Here is a 24,294-nt window from a genome sequence, read left to right on the forward strand (position 1 = left end):
CTTCGGCTTGCTCACCGGGGTTCTAAATACAATTATTATTTAATTATTTAATTATTTATTTTTAGACACAATTTCCAATCATATTTAATCAAATTACACAATGATGACTCTAAGACTTTATAGATATTACAGTTCCATTGTCTGTTAAAGCATGACTTTCTGTGAAGCTGCTTTGAAACGATGTGCGTTGTGAAAAGCGCTATACAAATAAAAATGACTTGACTGTACAGAGATTGATAGGCCAAGCTGTTTCCACATCAATACACTGGACTGTCAGGAACAGAGCTGGGCTTTTAGAAGGCTAATAGTCCTCAAAGAGAGACAAATGACCCTAATGTTGTGACCTTAAGGCTGTTTCCCCCAACCTTTTTTCTGGCACGGCACACTTTTTACAATTGAACAAATCCCATGGCACACCTCTATGCCTCTGTCCCACATAACCATCGTTGATAGTTTTCCTTTTGAAGATTTTCCATGTTTTCTGTCCACTTTAGTTGCATGTCTACTCGTGATGTTTGAAATTCGGCTATGCAAAAAATGCAAGTCACGTAGGTACGGTGTATAATGAGATCACAGGTGGGAAGAGTGCTAATTGGGTAATGAATAAAGCAACAAATTTGCATCTTTTCTTTTGCAAATTAATTCTTGCAACGCCACAGCAAATAATTTATCTATTTATTTACGTGGCTCCAGACTAACATTTAAGAGTGGTAGCACTGGTGTTAAATTCTACAAATGGTCGCACCAGCTCTTGAGTTGGTCGCACCGGTCCAACTGAAAGAAAATTCGTTTTTGTTTTTTCATGGTTTCTTTTTGTCAGGATCTTGATGATTAAAATACAGTATTCTGAAGACAAACAAAGCCTTTTTCTACAATCAGAGGGCGTTAGAAAAGATTTTACACAGAAGACAAGTTCCATTGTATCCATAGTTTTAACTGTGGCATCATAGTAACCAAAAGTATAAGTAAAACCATGATAAGCAGTAACCATAAAACAAATTATGGCATTTTTCGTAAGAAAAACACATCCAGAAATTCAATTGTATTCTCTCACTACTATATTGATGTATTTTCATGGTAAATATTTTTTTAAATATCTGTGATGTGTGGATTGAAACCTTACAGTTTCTGTCTGTTCATTGTGTAGATTTCTCCTTTATTCCTTTTCAGTGCTGTTTAGAATGTTGGGGCTGTTTAATAAAATCTTTAGTTTAATCATCGACACATTAGGGGATTTCAGAGGTTTTAAACAAATAATCAGTGCCGAATTTGTGACCCAGCCCGTGCTTCTCGCAGCTCTGTTTATGACTATTTGCGCAGCTGAGCGCTCGAGACTGGTCCACGTGTATATGCGCGTCTCTGCACTGATCTGTCCATTGAGCAGCGCTGACTGATCCGGGTTGAGCTGTTTCCTTTCGCGTTTGGAACGTTTGCCATTTGATATTTCTCATACGGAACAAAAAACGACAGAGCACAATCAGAGAGTCAGCCAACTTTATAGTCGCACCAATGCGACCTCTTGCAAAGTTTAATCGCACTGTTAGGAAAAATGGTTGAAAAATTAGTCTCAGTCTGGAGCCCTGATTTATTTTGTGGAATCTGATAATTTTCCACGGCACACCTGACAATCTGACAAACTAGTGTGCTGTGGCACAGTGGTTGGCGAAACACTGCCTTAAGGTTGTTCTATATGACGGTTCTTGTATTCCACATACATGTACATAGTTTAAACTTCAATGCATTTGTTGACACTGTCCTATCCTAACTATCTGAGCCGGTACATGGAAATTGTTTGTTAAAAATGGTGTCTGGTGAGCAGATTTGTTTGTTTTGTTTGTTTGGGATGTGATTTAGGAGGCAGCAGCTGTCCCATGTGTTTTGAGTTACCCAGGGAATGATCGTCAGGTCGGCTCACCGAGTGCTTGACTGAAATTCCCCACTGACATGCTATTAATTTTATTTTTTTGTTCGAAATAGAGGTACTTGCTCGTAAGCTTGTTATTGTCAAACTATCTGGTGATTTGCATGAAGGACCTATTAACGTCATCATCGCCGGCCGGTAATATTTCGCCATTCCTTATGGACACTGACTGATTGCATCCTTTTGTTTTAAAAGGGTAGTTCACCCAAAAATGAAAATTCTGTCATCACTTACAGCCTCAGTCACCATTCATTTTCAATTCATATTTTTTCTAAACAATGGGAATCTTTTCAATCCACAAAAATCTTTTGTGTTCCATGGAAGAAAGTCAGGTTGACCAGGTTTAGAATGACACAAAAGATGGTACATTTTTTGTATATTAATAAACCCATGCAGCCTGTTGTTTATCAAATATGAAGTTTCCACCTCTGTCAAATCGTAATCGTTCAGCCTAAATTGGAGTGAAACGGTCACCGAGAGACCAATTCTTCCTCGACGTATCAGGTATCAAGGTTTTCGGGAATTTTTCAAATTCTGTCTCTGATATTCGTCCAGTTGCCCTGCACATGTTTTTCCATGCCAAATGAAGTGACAGTTGACATATTTATGTTCCTCAGCAGACAAGAGCATGATGATATCAGTCTGGATAGAGGGAAAACATTAGAGGTTTGACTCTGCTTTGGAATTCCTGAAATTCATGTGGATAAGAGATGAAAGACTGGATTCCACCCCATTAACTGATTTATGAGCTCCACGGTATGGTCCAGGATATAAGACCTGCTCCATATGTGTATGATGATAGAGCTGGGATGAGTTTTCTCCAGGATGGTATAGAGTTCCAAGGTCAAAGGTGTGACGACGGGGGGCAAACAGTCAGCTGTAGTGTTCATATATCTCTGTGTCATTGGCAAACCCTCATACTGAGCTTCAAAGACATTCTTGAGTGATGTTGAGTGTTTCTTGCTTTCCAAGCTGTCTTCCTGTGTCTGTGTGTGCAATGTAATTTTATTAGATTTTGTGAAGTTGTAAAATCCAGTTGTAATGTATGAAGCAAGAACGGTGATTATAAAACTGATAGTTCCTGCTCTAAAATCTGATTAGAGGGTGAGCGGTGTTCATAGTCATTGGAAAATAGCCAATATACTTGTGACCGCATATCAGTTTATCAGCATATCATGTATTAATGCGTCTGGTTGCTTAGAAACCATAAAGTCCAAAATGTACCAAACGTAAATATGTAAATGCAGATGCTTCTAACTATGCAAGCTTGAGTGTGTGCTTAGTTGCGTTCCAAAATGTGTCAGACCACAATACATAGCACAAGGCAAGTTCTAGTGGTGCACCGGTCAGGAAATTTGAGGCAGATCCGATCTCCGATTGTTTTTTTTAAAGTGCCCTTTGCCACACTTTTGCAAGTTATATTGTGCAGATATATGTTTATGCCCCACACAGTTAAATTACAGTAACACTTTACAAAAAGGTTCCATTTGTTAACATTATTTAACAACATTCTGTAGTTAACATGAACTAATTAACTTAATGTTAGTTACAAGATATACTCAGTGTTTCCCATTAATTACCTAGACTGTAATGTGTGTGTGCTGAACATGCGCGTGTGTTCCGAAAATGCTCACGCTAATGCGCACCTGAACGGTCAAATACATGTAAAAATTCTGCCAAAATGCCAATCTTGGTGAGGTATTTCTGAAGTGGACGTAAACAGCGGAGATAAAAGTGGATTTGTATTAAAATGTTGGACTTGTAAGTATAAATGTAAGCTAATAGACCTACTGCCGTCTAGTGTAGTGTGTCATTATAATAATCAAACAACCATAACAAGAAAACGAGAAAACACTCACTGCTCTTGACTGGGTAACTTAAGTAACTTTAAAAATATTAATGTATTATAATCATACAGTGAAGACCAGGAGTAGTTTTATGTTGCATTTCATTCTGAATGTTGACTTGAATACTTGATAGCCTACTGCTGTTAAAAACTTTTAAAGTTGATTAAAAAAAAAAGCACAGAATTTTCTTAATTTGTATTTTTTGTTCTATTATTTTTAATCTATTTATATTCATTGCTGTTTTTTATTGTTATTTTATTACTGACTGTTTACTAGTCTTGAATAATTACTTAAGAACTTGAAACCATTCTTCCATAATTAACATATTAGTTAGTGTTATTATTTGTTGTGGTTTTAAAGCTGGTATTGAGAATCGTCAGATTTCACTACAGACTACTGAAATTTTGGTATTGTGATAATGTATAGCCTTTATTGTACATGGTAGATCTTGCTACAATAACATCAGTCCATAGAAGTGTGAGCATCCCAGATTTAAATGATGGCGATGGTGGCTTTCCTTTATTTGACTACCATACTTAACATAAAATAATTATCATATGACAATAGCCTCCTCCCCTACACAGTGCAGTTTACATTTCTGTCGCAGAGAATTGAGTTGATTGCATAGGTACACTATTAGGTTGGGCATCGGTCATAATTTTAGAAAAATATACAACATAAACTTTGACATGTTACTTGAGCATGTCTTTTTTTCTCTCCGGACAAGTAACTTTTTTACTCAGGCAAGTGAATGACCAATTTACTTGTCTGGAGGACAAGCACATGACAATGCTTAATGTTGAGCCCTGGCTCAAATGTATGCTGTAATCGATTTTGTGTTTTGACCATTTGCGAACTGTGTTAATCTCTGTCTCGTTTATGCTTTGTGGGTGTGACTTTTTTTGCCGTGTCATCACCATTCATATCTATACAACCAATGTGTTTGATTAAATTACTACTAGAGCACAAAATTGTTTACAAGAGCGCAAAGTTCTTCATAGATCTAGCCTCTTAATTTTGCTCTCAAAGTGCACCAGATTGGTGCATTTAACTTTAAAATGTACTACATTTTCTTACAGGGGAGCATGCCCCCTGACCCCCCCTAGAGGTTCCGAGGTCCACCCACCACAGTCTCACAAAATTCTGAGACTGAGAGTCATGCATCAAGGGCTGAGAAAGCACTCATTCTTTAGAGTACCAGTGTATGTGTGATTCCTTGCGTGCTGCAAAAAAGATCGGCACTGATTCTAGGCACGATCAGCCGATCACAGACATAAGACGAAGATCGGCCAATTTAGATAGGTGGCCGATCGATCGGTGCACCCCAAGCAAGTATGTTTTGCATTCTCAGTGTTGCTGCAAAGGGTGCTAAAATGAACATTAGTGTGAACTGTCTGCTTCTACAGTGTGTTTTCACTTTCATGTCAAATATATCATGGTGGAGCAACAGTTTGAAGAGGATCTTTCTGAACAAGTAATATAAAGTCAATATATACTCACTCAGCAATTTATTAGGAACACCTGTACACCTTATTCATGTGATTATCTAATCAGCCAGTCGTGCGGCAGCAGTGCAATACATAAAATCATTCAGATATGGGTCAGGAGCTTCAGTTAATGTTCACATCAACCATCAGAATGGGGAATTTTTTTTATCTCCGTGATTTCGACCGTGGCATGATTGTTGGTGCCAGACGGGCTGGTTTGAGTATTTCTTTAAGTGCTGATCTCCTAAAATTTTCACGCATAACAGATTTACGCAGAATGATGCCAAAAACAAAAAACATCCAGTGAGCGGCAGCTCTGTGGACAGAAATGCCTTGTTGATGAGCGAGGTCAATGGAGAATGGCCAGACTGGTTCGAGCTGACAGAAATGCTACGGTAACTCAGAAAACCACTCTGTACAATTTTAGTGAGCTGAATAGCATTTCAGAACACCTTCACAACAAACCTTTAGGTGGATGGACTACAACAGCAGAAGACCATGTTGGGTATGTCATTAGGACCATAGTGTTGCTAATAAAATGCTAATGGAGGGTATTTATAGCAACTTGCCTAAATAATAGCACATCCAGTGTAATGGCACAGACATATAAAGGGGACTCTATCGCTCCCTTGAGGACTGAGAGTTGTTACCACCTCGGTATCACAAGAACACATCCTAGTATGAATGTTCAGTGTGTTGCCCAAGCACTTAATGAAATGTCAGTTACTTGTTATTAACTACTTATACAACTGATGTATAAAAACAATATTGATGTTGGTTGATTATTAATTGAAAATTACATTTAATTACATTTTACTACATGGCATGCCTCATAACACCCCTTAAGCATGGTAAAATCACTGCACTGCCTCTCATGGTTTATTGCTTTATTGACTTGTACAATAGTCCTGTTGTGTTACAAATCAAATCATACGGAAGTTGGTACACACACATAATAACATTGGAGCTCGACAGGAAATTGTCCTTTGTGTTTTACGGAAACACATGGTGACTCTCCTGACACCCATTGTTCTTGTTGCCATGGCGTTTGTTCTCCTGATGTTTGTAGCCACACCTCTCGTGCACACACACACTGATTTCTGCCAAAAACTAAAAATTCCTTTTCTATGTTTTGTGTAATATTTATAATGTTAAAGAGCACCCATTATGGTTTTTAAACATGCCTAATTTTGTTTTAAAGGTCTTATACAATAGATTTACATGCATCCAAGGTCAAAAAACACTTTCATTTGCTCATAAATTAAATTGCAGCATTACCTTTTTTCCCCAGTGTCAAAAATGACTCCAATGATCCGTTCTAAAGGATTCATTCTAAACTCCTCCTTTCAGAGAGCCTACTCTGCTCTGATTGGTCAGATGTCCCAGTCTGTTGTGATTGGTCTACCGCTTAGTGTAGTGTTTGAGGGCGGGTCAAAGCTGTTCGCGAGCAGCCAATGAAGACCAGAGGCGGGTTTTTTGTTACCAAATTACGTAGGTTAGTACAGGAAGTAAGTCTGGAATTACTAACGACTCGTTTCAGGTGTTCAGAATCGGTTCTTTCTTTTGGGAGTCAATAACTCCATTTGTCGTGCACTTTGATTTTTGAAACTTTGCAGACTTTTTTTACGTTCACAAACAGCTATATAACACACTACATGAAAGATAATATTTGAAAAACCATAATAGGTGCTCTCTACGAAATTGCTTTTGTTTCCTAAAGACAACATGAAATTAATTTGTTTTTCCTATTAACTTTCTTCAATAAATTTTATTTTTATTTGTTTATTTTTGTAAACTTTCATTAAAAAAAAACAAAAAAAACATTCATTCTCTGCCTGTGAAAAACTTTTCTGCTGACTTAACCAAGGCAGTGTGGGCGGGGAAGAATTTTAATCAATAATATCATGGCCTAATATTTCACAATTCAATCAAATTCTGATGCATACAGCCAAATTCTGCTGTACATTGTTCCTGCTTTAATATGTTCAGAAATGTCACGCAAAAACTAAATGCTTTGCAAATGCCAATTTATGTTATCTTTAATGCCTTTTTCACATTATATTTACTGATATGTTGGCTTACTTGCCATTATTATTACAATTAGTCAATTATGAAGTCCGCTTGTGTTCACTGTCTGTTTTCCAGATTTGTCAGGTTGTCGTCTTACTGTTGTGTTCATCCCAGTGTTTTCGAAGGGGCCTTTGTCATGACTCTAAAGGTCCTGATAGCTCATATGTGAAACGGCGTTTTACAGTGAGATATAAGCAGGCGTGTGGTCTGGTGTGGTGTGCCCGGAAACATGGTATAGTGTGATTGAGTTATTTACCAGTGGTGTGGCATTATGTCTCATCTAGACAAGGAGTATAAAACCCTCTTGATGCTCCTGTTGCTGTAGTATAATCAGATAATATCAGTGAATGCTGATACGCCTGCTTCTCTATTATACAAACACAAAGGCCTCTTTAAGCACATCTTCAGTGTTGTCCTAAGGCTGCTGTCCTCTCGTCCCAGATACGTCCTGCTTGGCCAGCTCAAATATCAGCCTCTGCTGCAGGTTATGAGTCTAATGTTGCCACACAGAGCTGCTCATTTTGTCACACAACAGAGATGGTACAGATGTAGCCTCTCGCTAGATTTAATCACAAAACCGCAGATTGGGAATAGATGAACTTTGGCGGCAGGGTGAATCTGAATTTGAATGATCTAGATGTTCTTTAAAACTGCAGATAGGATGATAAAGAATAAAATAGAAAATAATAGGAAAAAAGAACATGTACTGATTGTCTTTTTCCTATTCTGTTGTTTTCTTTCAGGACTTAGAATTCCATGGCGTGATGCGATTTTACTTCCAGGACCGGGTGGCAGGGAACTTTGCCACAAAGTGCATCCGAGTGTCCAGCACGGCCACCACGCAAGATGTGATCGAGACATTGGCGGAGAAATTTAGACCTGACATGAGGATGCTGTCATCGCCAAAATACTCCCTCTACGAAGTCCACGTCAGCGGCGGTGAGTGGTCGTAATTGCTGAATAAAGGAGTGGAATAATTTCAAAGAAAAATAAAAAACGCCATTGAAACGCCATTTTGTGAGATTGTACAATTAGTAAATGTAGCAGCAAAAAGTTGTAGAAGAATTAGGCTGAAAACATGCTACACAAGTACGTGGAAAATTTACAGGTATGTCTTGGAATTATTACAGTATGGAAGAATTTATAAATGATTTACACATTTGTTCTGTGTCTCATGAATGAAGCCCATTAAATGGACTGTGCTTGCCTCATTTTCGTTCACGTCAAATTCAATAATAAAGAAGCAAAGTTCTGACTGGTATGTTCTTTATCTCTGACAGAAGAGAGGAAACTGGACCTGGATGAGAAGCCATTGGTCGTGCAGCTGAACTGGAACAAAGATGACAGAGAGGGGCGCTTTGTACTCAAGAATGAGAACGACATTATGCCCAAGGTGAAGAAACGTCAATGAAGCACAGACAGTTAAAAAAAAAACACAAACACGCCCTGCCCAAACTCTCAGAGGCCAATTCTGTGGTCAACTTTCTTTTGGATGCTGGAGCTGTTCTTTGCTGATGACTGTGTTGTTTTTCCTGTTGGTCTTGGTTACATTGGAACCGTTTTTTTAGTCCCCTGCTGTTCAGAGATGCCCTGAAACCATCCTTTCCACAAGCTGGCCCATTCCCGTCAGTTAAAACCCTCTCAGGACATACAAACACAGGCATCAGCGCACACTTCATTTCCTCACTTAACTGGATCAGATCAATTTTTCTCTCTTTCTCTTTCCACTTCAGTGGTGCTTAGTGTTGTGTGCAGCAGGGCTCCCTAAAGAGATGTAAAAATCTGAGTCAGGAGTGTCTGAGACTTCAGGAATGTGTTTATGTGTGGGAGGTAAATCCCTGCATCTTTCTGAGAACATTTTAAACAAACTTTACAGTTCAGTAGCCATGGAAGTCTTTGGGCACCTCACAATTTTCATTTAATGCCACGTAATTTGTTTTTGTGCTCCTAATTGTTCTTCATTACACAGCTGCCATAGCGACAGTCACACTGAAGGACTCTGACCAAGAATTTCTGACATTGTCAGAACTTAGGGACTAAAGACCTCAGCATACTTCATATGAAATCGAAGAATGAACGGTTGTGACGTAATTTCAAACATGGCCATACCCGCATTTTTAAGTTTGCTTCGGTGGTACATAACAGCTCACCTGCGCAAACTTTCAGGAAAACTTTGTACCGGCTGTGAAACACCCTCTTGCTGCCATTGGTCCATGCCATCGGTAGGTGTGACCTGAAGATCCACCTACTTTGAGGTCATTCTGCTAATGTTGTTTAGTCACTTAAGATGAGTCAACATGAACACACTGGCAAGCAGAGTTATTAGCAAGCTGGTGCAAACTTACATCTTTATGATTGTTTACGTAGAGACATTTTCCCAGAACACTGGCAAAAACAATTTCTCACTCCGTTGTTTGATATGCTGCCATTCACACATCTGCCTAAAGTTATCATCATTCTTTTGTCTGTATTCTGCTCATTAACACTCTTATACACCCATCTTGGCAGTAATATCAGTGTCATCATAAATTACAATAACAGAGTGTACCCGGCACATATGTCCACGTAAAGCGTGTTAGCGCATTAGCGCCATGAATACAGAATGTAAATATAACAAATTACACATTATCTGCTGCATACTGTAAATCTTCATTGAGTGGTTAAAACAGCACCTTTTACTGATCTCATGTGTATTGAACTCAGAATGAGGCATGAAGCCATTGATAACACATTTTAATGTCACACTAGTTAAGGTTATACATGTAGTCTTGTGCATCCTCATATTTACAGTAAATGCTCCTCTAAACACCTCCCACAGCTGTGTGCTGGTGTCTGAATGTTTGCAAACAATATGCCGTTGCTCAGCTGGTTCTAACTTCTTTTTGGCTCTGAGCAAGGATCAAAAAAGTGTGAATGCCGGGGCCTTTTTAGTTTCCTAATGTCATTGTTTTCCAGAGTATGTGGCAAAATCAATGCATTTTCAAATGAAAACGGATTAGTTTGGACGTGGCCACACTAAGCGATCAAAGACTGCCAGTTTTTCCCCCAAAAATGAAAGAAATATTTTACAGTCCCCAAAATGTGTGTTGGACACAAATCATAGTGTTCAAGATCCTTTGCAATTTACACCACACTTTATAGTGTTAACAAATTAGCCAGAAATGTTCACATTTTACCTTATATTTAAATATAAGTTTTGGTTTTTTCAGAACTCCTTGAAATGCAGCTGCAATGAGAAAAATCTAATAAGTGAACATGCAAGGTGTTGGGATGCTTAGAATTTGTTTGAATGAATCTCTAGAAATCAGTACTGAATGTTTGTCTTTTGAGTTCTGCAGGTACAGATTTTGTGTTTTTTTGGGCTTTGCCATAACCCACTTTACATATCCCGTTGCAATTGTATTTACCTCTGTATTTTTCCCCTCCTTATCTCTCAACAGAGGACACTGACAAATGGCCCAGAGAAAGAGAAAGAGGGGGTGATCCAAAACTTCAAAAGAACACTGTCCAAGAAAGAGAAGAAGAAAGAGAAGAAGAGGGAGAAGGAGGCCTTTTCCAGAATTCCAGATGGAGACGAGCTCACACTGAACCAAGAAGATGGGTGAGGATCCCAATCTGTTAACCTTGTCTGATGGACTCTGTCAGCTGTCATGGAGTAATACATTGACATGCAAAAAAAACTCCAGCTGGGTAGCTCTGTCTACTGTAAAAACTCACTGGTTCATTGTACCCATTGGTGGTTGTAAAAGACTTCTTAGTGTCTTTCAAAGTGAGGGTTCTGTTACCTCATTTTTTCATTATCACTCTCATATTCTGTCTTGTTGATAGTGAGAACTCCAGGTTGGCAGCTGAGGTATATAAAGACATGCCAGAGACAAGTTTCACACGAACCATCTCTAACCCTGAGGTGGTGATGAAGAGAAGACGACAACAGAAGCTGGAGAAGAGGATGCAGGAATTCCGCAGTGGAGATGGTCGGCCGGACTCAGGTGAGTCCAGCAAGATGGTACTGATACACATAAATGGTCTTGAACTATCTTCAAATTAGGATTGTTCTTGCTCTTTTGGAATGTAGTTTGATAAATTATATGTAGGCATACTCTAAAGTTAACAGTGCAAAGCTCCCTTCTGAGTCCATCCAGAGCATTTATTGCAACTAAGCTGAAAATACATGCATTCTGAAATTGTTAGCGTTGTGATGTCACAGCCATGAGTAACCCGTTTAATTCTAAGGGTAAAAGAGTGTGAAAATTATCATGTAAAGCTGAATTATGGTTTTCAGTGCAAGATGCAGATTAACATTATGAATGTACTTTATGGTCATTGATCTTCAGTAACAGATTAATGTTTTTTGTTCTTCATGAGTTTCTGTGAGAGAAAGAGTGTCTGTGTTTGTTGTTCATGCAGAATGGGTTATGATGTCAGCAGTCTCCTTAGGACACTGAAACCTGTAATTTTATAATGAGAGGTTCCACCTGAGGGCATTAAACGGCTTAACCAGAAGCTTTTATACAGTCCTCAGACTGGCATTTCCATTGCACTCGTGGCATTGCATCTTTTTCCAAAGAACCACCTTTCAACTTTCAAGTGTCTGGAGAAATAGTTTCAGACTTTGACATAAACAAAAATCGCCTTTGTGTCCTGGACAGACACAGATGTGAAGATATTTTGATTTTACGAGCTTATGTAATCAGGGTTATAACGTATGTCTGCTGCAGAATGTTTATATCAGAGGCAAGTCCTCAGTGTGTGACAGATCATAAAGTCTCCCAGTTACTCATCATATTAACCCTGTCCAGCAGGAGTTAAGCACTGTGTGAACTGGGGAAAAGAGGCTTAGACCGACAAGCGACGGGGTTTAGATCCAGGTTTTGGTGCGTTGAAGTTCTCTATCATTGGGTCTCTCTCTCTTCTAGTAACCCACTAATATATTTTAAAAATAAAAATAAAAAAAAAAGTAAAAACAATTGTGTCCAATACTGGGGCTGGATTCACGAAAATGTTAAGAAAAGTTTGTAAGAATGTTTCTAAATGCAATTCTTGAAAAATTCTTAATTTCTCTTCTTTTATTTTTCTCCTCTTTTCTCCCCAATTTGGAATGCCCAATTTCCATTGTGCTCTAAGTCCTTGTGGTGGCGTAGTGACTCAGTTGCCTCCGCGTCTGAGACCGTCAATCTGCGCATCTTATCACGTGGCTTGTTGAGTGCGTTACCGCGGAGACATAGCTCGTGTGGAGGCTTCACGCTGTTCTCCACGGCATCCACGCACAACTCACCACGCGCCCCACCGAGAGCGAGAACCACACATTATAGCAACCATGAGGATGTTAACACAATGTGACTCTACCCACCCTAGCAACCAGGCCAGTTTGGTTGCTTAGGAGACCTGGCTGGAGTCACTCAGCACACCCTGGATTCGAACTTGTGACTCCAGGAGTGGTAGTGAGCGTCAATACTCGCTGAGCTACCCAGTCCCCCTTAATTTTTTTTCTTAAGTAATCTTATCTTTTAGGATTTAAGACAAGTGAGGTGTCAGCCTAACTTTAAGATATTATTTACGACGATTAAAAAAAAAAAAAGAATTCTTACGTTTTTTTTTTTTCTTAAGAAAATACAAAATATCCGTAACTTTTTTTCTTAAGTTAGAAGTTAAGAAGAAAATGGTAGTTAAGAGGAATTTTCTTTTTATGAACGTTTCATGAATCTGGCCCCTGATATGTAACGTCAGTTATATATGATTTAATGCAATATAATGATTGCAAATGAGACATACACAAAATTGGTGAAGTTGAGCTTTAAGACGACACAATATTTACTCAGAATTCACTCATAAATAATTGAAAACCATAAATCCACATTATTCTTTGGTGAGGGTGTCAGTACATTTCAAAACTGACACAAGGAAAAGCTTACACCAGTGGTTCCCAACCCTGTTCCTGGAGGCCCCCCATTTGGATATCTCCCTAATCAAACACACCTGATGAACTCATTAGCTCGTTAGTAGAGACTCTACGACCTGAATTGGGTGTGTCAGATAAGGGAGATATACAAAATGTGCAGTGTTGAGGGACCTCCAGGAACAGGGTTGGGAACCACTGGCTTACACACTTCTGTTATCATCGTCAGATGCTGATCATTTTAAAATGGCAAATATGAGCCAGGTTGGTATATCAGTCTACTACTTGATTTTGGAACTGACACAAGGCTAGAGAAAGCACCCTCCTGTAGTGGGCGTCAGCTTCAAGCGCCGCTTTTCTCCACATAAAAAGCTCTTGCTGACAAAAACGTCTCATTCTGGGTTTTGGTTATAGTTAAGACTTGACATGCTTCTGTGGTCATTCAAATGCACCTTATTTGTTTCTATCACAAGTCCCATCTGGGCTTATTTTGAACATCAAATAGCGTCACTTTATCACTGACACTGAATCACTACTGTGTGTGTTTGTGAAGTGTGCGTCAGTGTAATGACTCCCGGCGGACACATCGCAAAGGTTCTGCCCTTCCAACCAGTGTTTATGCTGTATTAACCATAAACGGCGAAAGGTAGAGCTTACATGCCTCTATCGATGGAATAAGTGGGCATGATTATCGTCCAATTGCGATTAATCTCAAAACAGCAAAAACTGGCTGATTAATTGGCCTGGCCAATACATTGAATCGCTACTAATCTGCATTAATCTTTCTGCACTCCCTTTAAAACACACTCTCTCATTCTCTCACACAGGGGGAACGCTGAGGATCTACGCTGATAGTCTGAAGCCCAACATTCCCTACAAAACCATCCTGCTGTCTACTACTGATATGGCAGACTTTGCTGTGGCCGAGGCCCTGGAGAAATACGGTCTTGAGAAGGAAAACCCAAGAGATTACTGCATCGCCCAGGTGAGAATTAAGTGCAACCAGAACCTCTCTTAAGAGTTGCTACCTATTCAGTGCATTTATAAGCAATCATTTATGTAGTTCTATTTCCATTTGGATTCTGGCTTAAAAGGCAGCTGTCTATGTTGGCGGCATACAGCAGCTCACTAGGGATTGGACTAGACCAACAGTGTTTCAGGCTGCCCTGTTACAGCATGACTCCAGAGTTATTAAGCTGATTGAATGTCTCTGCCGTGTCCGGCTCTCTCAGTGGATCCCTCCTCTGATCAAATCCAGTGTATTTCGTCAGGCTGCTGCGTAATTTGTCTTCCAGATTAAAGCCAGGAGCTGACATCTGCTTCACCTCTTCAACTGACAGTAATTGAATTGTGCAGTTCTGAGGTGCCCTGCCTGCACATGTTAGTGCTGTACAGAGAGAGGAAGAAAAACACAGGAAAGAGAATGGATGGGAATCATAAGGAATTTTAACAGTTCCGATTTCAATGAACCAGGGTTCCCGCAGATCCTTAATGTCTTAAATTCAGTTTTCCAAAATGTAAGATCATAAAAAGTTACATATCTTAATTAATACAACAAAAGTCTTAAATTTGGGGGTGGGAAGATTGTGATATGACCTAATGTGATTATCAAAATTCAAAAGAATATGATTTAATTAAATAAATGCATGCATTGCATCCTTCAAAGTGAAAACGTGACACTGTTGTATTTTTTACAGGCACGTGGGGGCTTGTGAGTTTTTCCAGCTGTTGCAGAGCAGATCACAATTATTAAGCCATGTCGAAAATTTATGTCAAGCGATCACTAAAGATCAACTGATGATGATGATATAGTGTCGATGAAATATTACAATGCTTACTTTTAATTGTTTATATTGTAATATGTTGTAGATTATTGTAGGAGTGCGCATTTTATATCCCTTATTTGTTTGAATGAGCAGCTGGAAGCATTGAAGCCCAAACATTTCAAAATAAGAGTCCCCGGCATATTTAAAAGTTAAAGTGCCTTTAAAGTTAAAAGATCCACGCTATGAATCTTGTAGCCTCGGTCTGGCCCTGCCAATCACAGGAAGAAAAGACCATTAAGAACATTTAATATAGGCAGCCAATTTTAAACTATTATTACTATTATTAACTATATATACATTATCGAATCAGCACAATCCAATATTTGTCGACCTCTAATTTGTATTTATTTATATAATGGTACATAAACCAATTTTAATGTGATATATATGTGGAAAACATGTCTTGAGTATTTTAAACTTGCATATATCGTACCCTGTTTTACTGATAAACAATGTTAAGGCCATGTTGAATGTGTGCCCCTGCCTGATTAAGTAAGAGGCTGTGATACATGATTTACTTTGAGATTGTGTGGTTTTGTTTCGGTATAGGGATATGGTATTAATTTTATTTGTTCAGGTCTTGAGAAAGGTCTTAAAGTCTTAAATTTGATTTTAAAAACTCTGCAGCAACCCTGTGAATGAAACGATTTCCACATCGAATCCACCTGTGCATCCTCTCTCATGCCTCCTCATAAAGCTTACTTTGTCCTCGTTTCAACTTTTTCCATATAAACGTGCTAGATGAATGTCTTTTTGCCATGTTTTGCTGTGTTTTTAGATGCTGTAAAAAGAACTTCAGCTGTTAAAATCACTTCACTTTTATTGTCACACAACCATATACACAAGTGCAATAGTGTGTGAAATTCTTGGGTGTAGTTCTGAGCAACACAGCAGTCGTGACAGTGATGAGACATATACCAATCTACAATAAACATCAGATTTACACAACACAATTTACATATCTAATATACACATAATTACAACACATTATACAAATAATAATATACAGTCTACATTATACAATACACACAATATAGAATACACATTATACAATAAAAAATAGTATATATAGTATATATAAAATGTACAGTAGGTTGTCTTTTACTGTATTGACATTCAGGCTGTTGGTTGATAGTCAGTTGCCAGTGTGTTGTTAAGAGAGAATATAATTTATGACAGTCCAGTGTGAGATAATAAGATTAATAAAGTGCAGTGCTGATGTATATTGATTGTGAGAGATCAAGAGTTCAAAAGTCTGATTGCTTGGGGGAAGAAGCTATCATGTAGTCGGCTGGTGCGGATCCTGATGCTGCGATACCGCCTGCCTGATGGTAGCAGTGAGAGCAGCCCATGGCTCGGGTGGCCGGAGTCTCTGATGATCCTCCGAGCTTTTTTCACACACCGCCTGGTGTATATGTCCTGGAGGGAGGGAAGCTCACCTCCGATGATGTGTCTGGCAGTTCGCACCACCCTTTGCAGGGCTTTGTTGTTGTGGGCATTGCTATTGCCGTACCAGGCGGAGATGCAGCCAGTCAGGATGCTCTCTACAGTGCAGGTGTAGAACTTTGTGAGGATGTGGCGGTTCATTCCAACCTCGAGACACCTGCGTTCTGCCTTATTCATTGCACTGCATCTTGCTTTTTTTTTAGTGCAAGAATGTGTTTGGTCTGAACCAGGGTCAGAAATTAACAAGGGCTCAGGGCAATAATGCCACTGAAGGTGACAAAAAGTACCCATCCCCCCCCAAAAAAAATGTGCCACTGATTTCTATTTCTTATTAGCAGTATCGGATATTGTAGATTTATTTTTCTATTCTAGACCTAATATATACGTATCACATGAAATTATTTGATGTTCATTTAAATTTATAGGTAAACGCTTATCTTATTATTCTGGTTGAACATGTATTTTAAGGAATTGATTAATTTGAAGTATTTGAAGTAACACAATGACGTCATATTGTCATATTTTGTATCGTTATAAAATATGCCATAACAGTGCCCTCATAATGGTAAAAAAAAAAAATGCACTTAACAACTCCAGGTGGCAAATGTTGCCCCTTAATAGAAAAGTAAATATCTGACTTGAGTCTGAGTCCCGAGTCCAATCTTAATGGACTTGGACTTGTCACTGACTCTGATGCATTTTTACTCAGACTTGACTTGGACTCGAGCCTTTGGGACTCGGGATTTTTTTCCAAGTCCAAAACAGAAATTAATGAACACATCTCTGTCTGCATGCAGCTGTATTAGCCCCTGAAGTCGTAGACGTACCCAGAGTTGTTTCACTGTTTAAGCAAACACATAACATACGCACGTGCACAGGCACACTCATCAGTAAGCCAGTATGCTTGAATGTTACTACAGAGACTACTGTATAACATCGACTACCGATGTGGCTGGCATGATGAAAACATAAAGACGGATATGTATCCAATGTAATAGAAACTAAACAAAGCAGTTTCACACAACACGGGACCTGACAACTGGTAAAATTACGTGTGGCATTTGTGCAGGCAAGACTGCTCGCATTGCGGTTTCATCATGGTTAAAAACTTAAAATCAAGAACTTCATTGAGTTAAGTCACCCACATCGCGTCTTTCACCGTTTACTAAAAACAGCATATTGAATTAAAAAAACATACAAATAGTATTAATATTGGATATTAAGTCTTTTTAGGCATAATGTATCTACACATGTAGGCTTCTGTAGTCTGTTGTTGTCCACGCAGTATTGTCAGCTTGAACTGGTCCATAATAGCTTGATGAATTAACTGTAACTTTAAATATTCGGGAGAAAAAGCATTATTGCTAAAGCAGACAGTAACTCTAAACAGATAAACAGCACCTATTTATTATTGATTGACTATTTTCAAAGCATTGACGAGCTGCTTAAAATGCATTCTTTTACAGCATTTGTCCACCATTCACAATATTCAACCATGCACAATAAAATATTAGGATATTTTGTGCAGTGAAATGTTTTGTTTATAATTTAATTATAGACTATAAAATAAATTTATTATTCGATGACAGAGTTTGTGTATGAAGCTAAACTTCATGTTACGAGATAAATTTAGTTGGTTATGACTTTTTTTATTGTAAATGTTTATTTTTTTATTTTTATTGTAAACCACCGGCTTATGCACGTCTTTTTTTTTTAGCCTATATCTCTGACACATTTGAAGGACAATTCTATTAAATTTATGACTCCATATTATTATTCTCCATGTTTTTGTGGTTAAAGAAGAGCTCAATGAAATTTTCTTTGGTTGGTATTTAAAGATTTCAGTCTGATTGCAGACCAACGCGGCTGCTGCTCAAGCAAATATCAATTATTATTATTTTTTTATCTTCTGCGGCAGCTGCTGCGAGGCACACATGGACGCATCAGGAATTTAGGTACACGAGCAGCATGCAGAACTGCCCTGCATTATGCAGTTTCCCGCAAATTAACTAGAAAATCATGTCCGTGACAACATGGTCCTAATATTATCAGTGGGCTTTTCCAGTGTTTTTGGGTGTAGCATTTGCAGTCAAATCGTGAGATGTGACTTCTCAGCGAGTGCTAATTACTACTGTGCTGACTCATTGCATGTACTGTATTTTCCCAAATCAGTCAGCAGATAGACAAAAAAGATTCAGAAATAAATCTCAGTATAGACTATTATTTCTTTAGATAAGGATAATTTTAAATAAAACTAAATTAAATTGAATTGACAAATTGAAAATGAAGTAGAAATAAAAACTGAATTAAAAATCGAAACAGCCTTGGTTGTAATGACTAACGCAGCTTTCACTTTCTTAGGTCTATGTTTGAGTGGAGAGGAAAAAGCAACAAATAATTGAAATATCAACAGAATGCAATAAGAATTGTGTTGAAGGACAGTTTTGTCTTCATACACCTAAAGTATATACTTTCATTCTGAAACCACTTTGAAGTCTGTTCAGCAGGATACTAATCATAAAATGTATATATGAAATGCAACAGAGGTGTTTTTGTTACATTTATATTGACAAACTGTTTTTCTTTAGTTGTGAAATTTAAAATAAGCTTAAAATATTGATGTTGAGTTTACGGTTACAATTTAAATTCAGATTCATGAACTTTTTTCATACTCAAGATGGCGCCGAGTATGGCTGCTGCGTTGTGAGCTCAAACAGCATTGTGGTTTTTTGTTTGTTTTGTTTACAATTCTTATGTTTTTTTGTCTTGGATGTTGTCTGCCTTATTGTCTACGATAGACAAACCCTTTTGGACATTGGTTCTGCAATTACACACCGTAAACCGGACTTCATATTCCTCAATGCTGACCCACTGTTTACAAACACACCAGCGGAGCCCTTTGTCTGGGCTGCCTGGCCGCGAAAACGCAGAAGGAAAAGGAGAAACAGAGCCGGCATTATCATCAGAGTAAGACGTCGTGCAAATCGTCCCCCGCTACCCAGTATTCTACTGGCAAATGTTCAGTCTCTGGACAACAAGCTCTGCGAGCTGAAAGCGCGGATCTCTTTCCAACGAGACACGAGGAACTGCTGCATTATCTGCCTTACAGAAACTTGGATGTCTGCGGAGATTCCAGACTCAGCCATCGAACCCACTGGGTTATTCGTACACCGAGCGGACGGAGCGAAAGACCTCTCAGGTAAAAGCAGAGGTGGTGGTGTATGTTTTATGATCAACAAATCCTGGTGTGATCAGAGGAACGTACATTCTATCAAGTCTTTCTGCTCCCCTGATCTGGAATTTCTCATGCTTCTGTGTCAACCATTCTGGCTACCGAGGGAATTCATAGTGGTCATTATCACAGCTGTGTACATTCCCCCACAAGCCGACACAGACCGGGCACTCAAGGAACTGTACGGGATTATAAGCAAGCAGGAAACCGTGCACCCTGAGGCCGCGTTCATTGTGACCGGGGACTTTAACAAAGCCAATTTTAAATCAGTTGCACCAAAATACCACCAACACATCAGTTTTAACACACGAGGGGACCGGGTTTTGGACCATTGCTACTCTCCCTTCCGGGATGGCTACAAATCCCTCCCCCGCCCACCATTTGGCAAATCGGACCACTCTTCCATTCTGCTTCTGCCCGCTTACAGGCAGAAACTGAATCGGGAAGCACCCACCCTCAGAACGATCCAGTGTTGGTCGGACCAGTCAGACTCTATGCTACAAGACTGTTTTGATCACGCGGACTGGGAGATGTTCCGGTCCGCCTCTGGTGACGACATCGAGGTGTACGCTGATAGCGTAACGTGTTTCATCAGAAAGTGTGTAGAGGATGTTGTTCCGTCCAAAAAAATACAGATCTACCCAAACCAGAAACCTTGGATTAATAGCGATATTCACGCGCCACTCAATGCATGGACCTCTGCTTTTAATTCCGGGAACGTGGAGGAGCATAAACAAGCCAGTTATACCTTCCGAAAAACTATCAGAGCAGCAAAACACCAGAACAGGAACAAGATTGAAGGACAGTTTAACACCACCAACTCTAGAAGCATGTGGCAGGGAATTAATATCATCACAGACTTTAAAGGGAATAAAAACTCCACCTTGAACACCGCTGTCTCTCTCCCGGATGAGCTAAATACTTTTTATGCACGGTTCGAGGGAAATAGCACAGCCCTTGCAGAGAGAGCTGTCGCGGATGAACCTTCAGAGGTTAGTTCACTCTCCGTCTCTGTAGCGGATGTAACCCGATCCTTCCTACGGGCGAATATCCGTAAAGCCGAGGGTCCAGACGGTATTCCGGGCCACGTCATCAGAGCGTGCACGAACCAACTGGCTGGTGTTTTTACGGACATTTTCAACCTTTCCCTCTCTTTGTCTGTAGTCCCCACATGCTTTAAAACATCCGCCATTGTGCCTGTACCAAAGCAATCCAAAATCACTTGCTTAAATGACTTGTGCCCTGTTGCTCTGACCCCCATCATCAGCAAATGCTTTGAGAGACTAATCAGAGATTACATCTGCTCTGTGCTGCCTCCATCACTGGACCAATTGCAGTTTGCTTACCACAACAACCGCTGATGATGCCATTGCATTTACAATACACACTGCTCTCTCCCACCTGGAAAAAAGGAACACATGTGAGAATGCTGTTTGTAGACTACAGCTCAGCATTCAACACCATAGTGCCCTCCAAGCTAGATGAGAAACTCCGGACTCTGGGCTTAAACAGCTCGCTGTGCAGCTGGATCCTGGACTTCCTGTCAAGCAGATGCCAGGTGGTCAGAATGGGCAGTAACATCTCCTCATCACTGACCCTCAACACTGGAGCCCCTCAAGGCTATGTTCTTAGCCCACTCCTGTATTCCCTGTACACACATGACTGTGTGGCAACACATAGCTCCAATGCCATCATTAAGTTTGCTGATGATACGACGGTGGAAGGTCTGATCACTGACAATGATGAAACAGCCTACAGAGAGGAGGTGCACACTCTGACACGCTGGTGTCAGGAGCACAACCTCTCCCTCAACGTCAGTAAGACAAAGGAGCTTGTGGTGGACTTGAGGAGAAGAGAAAGAGAACACAGCCCCATCACCATCAATGGAGCACCGGTGGAGAGAGTCAGCAGCTTCAAGTTCCTGGGTGTCCACATCACCGAGGAACTCACATGGTCCGTCCACACGGAGGCCGTTGTGAAGAAGGCTCATCAGCGCCTCTTCTTCCTGAGACGGCTGAGGAAGTTTGGAATGAACCGCCACATCCTCACACGGTTCTACACCAGCACTGTGGCATTATTGCCCTGAGCCCTTGTTAATTTCTGACCCTGGTTCAGACCAAACACATTCTTGCACAAAAAAAAAAAGCAAGATGCAGTGCAATGAATAAGGCAGAACGCAGGTGTCTCGAGGTTGGAATGAACCGCCACATCCTCACACGGTTCTACACCTGCACTGTAGAGAGCATCCTGACTGGCTGCATCTCCGCCTGGTACAGCAATAGCAATGCCCACAACCACAAAGCCCTGCAAAGGGTGGTGCGAACTGCCAGACACATCATCGGAGGTGAGTTTCCCTCCCTCCAGGACATATACACCAGGCGGTGTGTTAAAAAAGCTCGGAGGATCATCAGAGACGCCAGCCAGCCGAGCCATAGGCTGCTCTCACTGCTACCATCAGGCAGGTGGTATCGCAGCATCAGCACCCGCACCAGCCAACTACATGACAGCTTCTTCCCCCAAGCAATCAGACTTTTGAACTCTTGATCTCTCACAATCAATATACATCAGCACTGCACTTTATTAATCTTATTAATTTTATCTCACGCTGGACTGTCATAAATTATATTCTCTTAACAACACACTGGCAACTGACTATCAACCAACAGCCTGAATGTCAATACAGTAAAATACAACCTACTGTTCATTTTATATATACTATATATACTTTTTTTATTGTATAATGTGTATTCTATATGGTGTGTATTGTATAATGTACGTTGTATGTTATTATTTGTATATTGTGTTTTGTGTAATTGTGTATATTAGATTTTAAATTGTGTTGTGTAAATTTTATGTTTATTGTAGATTGGTATATGTCTCATCACTGTCACGACTGCTGTGTTGCTTGGAACTGCACCCAAGAATTTCACACACTATTGTACTTGTGTATATGGCTGTGTGACAATAAAAGTGATTTTGATTTGAGATTCATTCGGACTCAACTCAGACTTGGCCTGTTATGGACTCGGTCTTGAGTCCAACTCGGACTCGATTGTTTAAAGACTCAGACTTGACTAGGACTCGACTAAGGTGGACTCGACCCCAACACTATCTGTCACTATAACCACTGTATACTGCCTCAGAGTGACGAACTTTATTGCTGTTTAGGCATGAATTTAAACAGAGAAATGAAATAGTGTTCTATTGCTGTATTTACATAAGACAACTGAATTTGTGCAGGTGGACAACATGACACTATTACAATACTGTATACGTGTTACACAGGACTTAGTGGGGCATAATATAGCACAGTAGTATCTGGTGTCGGACCATTGCAGAAATGGCGAGATCTCTTAAAGATCGCTGGCTTAAAGGTATAGTTTAAAATTCCCCAAATTAAAATTCTCTCATTTACTCACCCTCATGCCATCCCAGATGTGTATGAATTTCTTCTGCAGAACACAAAGATTTTTAGAAGAATATCTCAGCTGTGTTGGTCCTTACAATGCAAGTAAATGGTGACCAGACCTTTTTGAAGCTCCAAAAATCACATAAAGGTCACACAAAAGTAATCCATGCGACTCTAAACTATGGTTGGTGTGACTTTGCGTGTTAACCAGACAGTCTCATCCTGTCTAATTGAAGGGGTTCTTGGCCAGAATAAGCTGCATTGTGTTCATGTTCATAGTCAAAAGTCTGGCTATGTGAAACTAAATGTTTTGAATGTGTGCTTTGTGCAGGTTATTCACGCAAATGATACACCAGTAAAGGAGGTGATTCTGGATGACACAGATTGCCCTCTGCAGATCCTCAGAGACTGGACGAGCGATAAAGGTCTGACTGCCATTCACACCTTTTCATTACTAAAGTGAATGCTTTTAATTCTCTCTGACAAATTTGGAGCCTGTTTGGTGCTAAGTTTGGTTTGGTACGGTACGCTAACCTAACCCTAACCATTACCTTTTTACATGCTTGTTTAAAACGTAGCATAGAAGCAAGGGCGTAGCCAGGAAACTACTTTTGGGTAGGCATCAATAAAATATGGGTGGGCCAAATTCTCACCAAAAATATTTATTTTTGTACCAAACTTTCCTTTACAACAGAGAGGCAGCTCATTCAGACAGTTCTTTGACACCTTCAGAAATCAGAATATATGCATTTTATAAACTATTATCATTTTAAGTCATAGAATAATCTCTATTCTGGGTGGCTACGCCACTGCATAGAAGTAGAATAAAAAGGAGCTGTCTCATTTGTATACGCTAGTGGCTAATGCTGCCCCCTGTTAATTTTAATGTGCTATTACATCACAACTGTCCTTTTTCAGAGGCCTTAGTGTTCCAGCTGAAAAAGCGACCTCCAGACTACGTTGCAAGGAAAGGACGTAAGCCTGACATCAGGGTGGGGCCACAACACGGATCCATTCCTCCTGAGAAACTGCCCTACCTGGTTGAACTCAGCCCAGGTGACACATGCAAACACACCCCATAACATCACATTCACTTAGCAGGAAACATACAGCAGAAACAGAGGGAATCAGTCAAGCTGATCTAAGCTTGTTTTAGAGTT

General features: G+C 39.8%; 1 protein-coding gene across 17 annotated transcripts in view; it reads left to right on the forward strand.

The window, feature by feature from the left end:
* LOC127409839 (afadin-like) overlaps positions 1–24,294 on the forward strand; it is a 195,212-nt gene that overhangs the window by 86,100 nt on the left and 84,818 nt on the right. For 13 of the 17 annotated variants that reach the window (XM_051644699.1, XM_051644700.1, XM_051644701.1 and 10 more), the window contains exons 2-8: positions 8,069–8,264; positions 8,606–8,718; positions 10,766–10,926; positions 11,154–11,314; positions 14,049–14,206; positions 23,466–23,559; positions 24,053–24,190. In XM_051644699.1, coding sequence (XP_051500659.1) covers positions 8,069–8,264; positions 8,606–8,718; positions 10,766–10,926; positions 11,154–11,314; positions 14,049–14,206; positions 23,466–23,559; positions 24,053–24,190 — 1,021 coding nt within the window. The remainder of the gene's footprint in view (positions 1–8,068; positions 8,265–8,605; positions 8,719–10,765; positions 10,927–11,153; positions 11,315–14,048; positions 14,207–23,465; positions 23,560–24,052; positions 24,191–24,294) is intronic. The other 4 variants (XM_051644711.1, XM_051644713.1, XM_051644715.1 and 1 more) reach the window with 1 other exon arrangement.

The sequence above is a fragment of the Myxocyprinus asiaticus genome, chromosome 19 (assembly GCF_019703515.2).
Source record: "Myxocyprinus asiaticus isolate MX2 ecotype Aquarium Trade chromosome 19, UBuf_Myxa_2, whole genome shotgun sequence".
Lineage (NCBI taxonomy): Eukaryota > Metazoa > Chordata > Actinopteri > Cypriniformes > Catostomidae > Myxocyprinus > Myxocyprinus asiaticus.